This window comes from Nestor notabilis, unplaced genomic scaffold (genome assembly GCF_000696875.1).
Source record: "Nestor notabilis isolate BGI_N333 unplaced genomic scaffold, ASM69687v1 scaffold14520, whole genome shotgun sequence".
Classification (NCBI taxonomy): Eukaryota; Metazoa; Chordata; class Aves; order Psittaciformes; family Psittacidae; genus Nestor; species Nestor notabilis.
In genome coordinates, this window is record NW_009910859.1 from 13,045 (window position 1) to 15,626 (window position 2,582).

At 35.7% G+C, this 2,582-nt stretch overlaps 1 protein-coding gene across 1 annotated transcript in view; it reads right to left on the reverse strand.

Moving 5' to 3' along the window:
• Window positions 1-245: 245 nt before the first annotated feature.
• LOC104403745 (cyclin-dependent kinase 14) overlaps window positions 246-2,582 on the reverse strand; it is a gene marked incomplete at its 3' end in the record, with an annotated part of 38,204 nt that continues 35,867 nt past the window's right edge. The window contains exon 4 of the mRNA XM_010011987.1: window positions 246-325. Within this exon, the coding sequence (XP_010010289.1) occupies window positions 246-325 (80 nt within the window). The remainder of the gene's footprint in view (window positions 326-2,582) is intronic.

Here is a 2,582-nt window from a genome sequence, read left to right on the forward strand (position 1 = left end):
ACACCCACCTTAAACATGCTCTTAACTACTCATTCGTATAGTAAATCTAACAGGATCCAAAGCAGAGGCAGAACTCCCACACCAGAGGCTTTGTTTTCTGAAGCACCAGAGTTTCTTCCTACTGAGAACATAACCATATAATTCGAACTCTCAAGCTATTCACTATAGCATCGCATAGAAATAAGAAGTGCAGTGTAATTACAAAAAAACCCACCCATGTATAATCATTAAATGTGAGTGCATACCTTCCCTGATAGCAGTAAATGGGGTTCCTTCCTCTTCTTGTAATCTAATCACCTTCAATGCCACCAGTTTTCCATTTACCCTGAAAGGGAAGAGGAGAGGAGAAGGAGAAATAAGAAAACAAAATTAAAGCAGAAACAGTATTTCTCATAATAGAACTTGTTTCCCATCATGTACTTATTCAATTCTTCTTGTCAATGTCAGTGATTCATTTATAGCACTGTAAGAAACACTTCATAGCTTCCATAATGTCAACTTTATATTTTCACACTCAGATGCAATCCAAGAAATGATCTCAGTTTTCTGTGAGTCAGTTTCCTTTTTATCAGAGTACTAAAACAAAGTTTTGTTAGTATCACATTGTAAAATACGGTTTTAAAGAATCTGTCCTTTATTTCATTGAAAAGTTCAAAGAAAAAGGCATATTATTTTCATCAATCTCACCACTTGCAGTATATTTATATTTATACTGATTGCCTCCTTCCCACTGCATGACACCTGTAATTAGCGCCCTCAAAAAGCTATGGAAGTTTCAGATGGGAATTATTTTTAGGTCATTCTGGCTATTTCCCATTAGGGCAGGATTGTTCCTAAAGTACATTCCTGACTACATGGCCCAGGCTAGTTTTAGATTATAATGACCTCTTTTTTCAGGATTAAAAATATTTTGCACTCCAAGAGACAAAACTTCACAACAGGTCATTCTAGTCTAAAACCTATTTGGCTGGATTCACTTCTAGCATTCAAAACTTTCATCACACATGTATCATATTCAAGGTCTTACCAAAAAAAAAATCCATTTGGTTCAGTTTATCCAAATTAAATCTAACAAAAACTGAATGAAAGATATAAACTAGTATTGGTTACCCTCTCAAGAACAAACTCATACTCTGAAAGTTTAACAGATCCCTAGGTATGACAAGCAATGGTGAGCACATATTACCGAAAAGGCATAATACAGTTGCCCCCTCCCCCAATTATTATTATTATTAGTAGTAGTAGTAATAATAGTATTAGTATTATTATTGTTGTTGTTGTTGCAATTTCTTTCTATAAAAGCAAAATTAGCCTTTATAGCCAAAAAGCCCAAGGGATCATTGATGCCTTCACATTCCTGTACCTTGGAGGTAATTCCCTAATATACTGGGCCCTAGAAGACGTATTCATTTTCCTAAGCAAGATGATACAGACTCCTACGAAGTTTGAATTCATCTTTCCCTCAGACTTTTATTTTTTACGGTTAGATTACTTCAGTGACAGGATGGCTACCATCTTTGGGTTTTCTGATTATTCTTTTACAATTGCCACAATCTCCTTAGCCCTACACAGAGCATCGCATAATGACTCTGAGCAACTTAAGAAACGCTGGTTATCAAAAGATGGTTTACTCATCACCTTCCAACTATTCATAATACTTCAGACTGGCACCAGTTCAAGTCTCAGGCCAGTAGTCACTGTTGAAAGATAATTATCAGCTTAACCTTACTGGATTACCGGGATTTCTCCTTATAATTGCCTCACATATATTTTTGTTTATATTTAAACAGGACTTCTGCCATCAGAAAAAGATAAGCCTTGCCCCAGGTAATTTTATGTGTCATGCACAGACAGGATAATAAACCATAATAAAAGGAGAAGTAGAAAGACTGATGACAGAAATGCAGTTCATATACACGTGTAGTTTTCAATCCGTCTGTCAATATACCACCCTACCTATCACGTACATATATTCTAGGTACCTGGATAACTTGATTGTTTTACAACAGATAAAATAACTGTGCAGGAAAAATTTCAATAAGAAAAGCAAGATCATTTTGCAGATCAGGAACAGGACAGATGCTGTATTCAGAGAAGGCAATGCAGAATACAACAGAAAAAAGCAGATAAAGGAGCTACTAAGGAAACAAGGATGGAGTCTCTTGGCAGAGAGACTTGCAAATAGCAAGTATCATTGTGTAGAACATGTTCTTTTTAATCCAAAATTCTACATTCTATTGAATCATTAAGAGTAGTAAATAACACAAACAGCAATACAAGCAACAACAGCATGGAATTCTTCAAAGAGTTTACAATTAAACATAGTAGGTGGGCTGTGCTGTTTAGTTATCACTGTCACTTCATCATTGGCACCTGTCATCATCTTGATAGACATCATGGCACCTCTAAATACTATCAAAATGATCGAACTAATCTCAAGTAGTATTCCTCTGGGACCTCATTTTCCCTTTTAGTATTATTTATCTCCAATATATCAATCTGTAAGTTCCAGAATAAAACAGTCTCCTTATCTTCATTTACTACCCAGTCATTAAAAAACTTCCCCCCCACCCACACCCCAC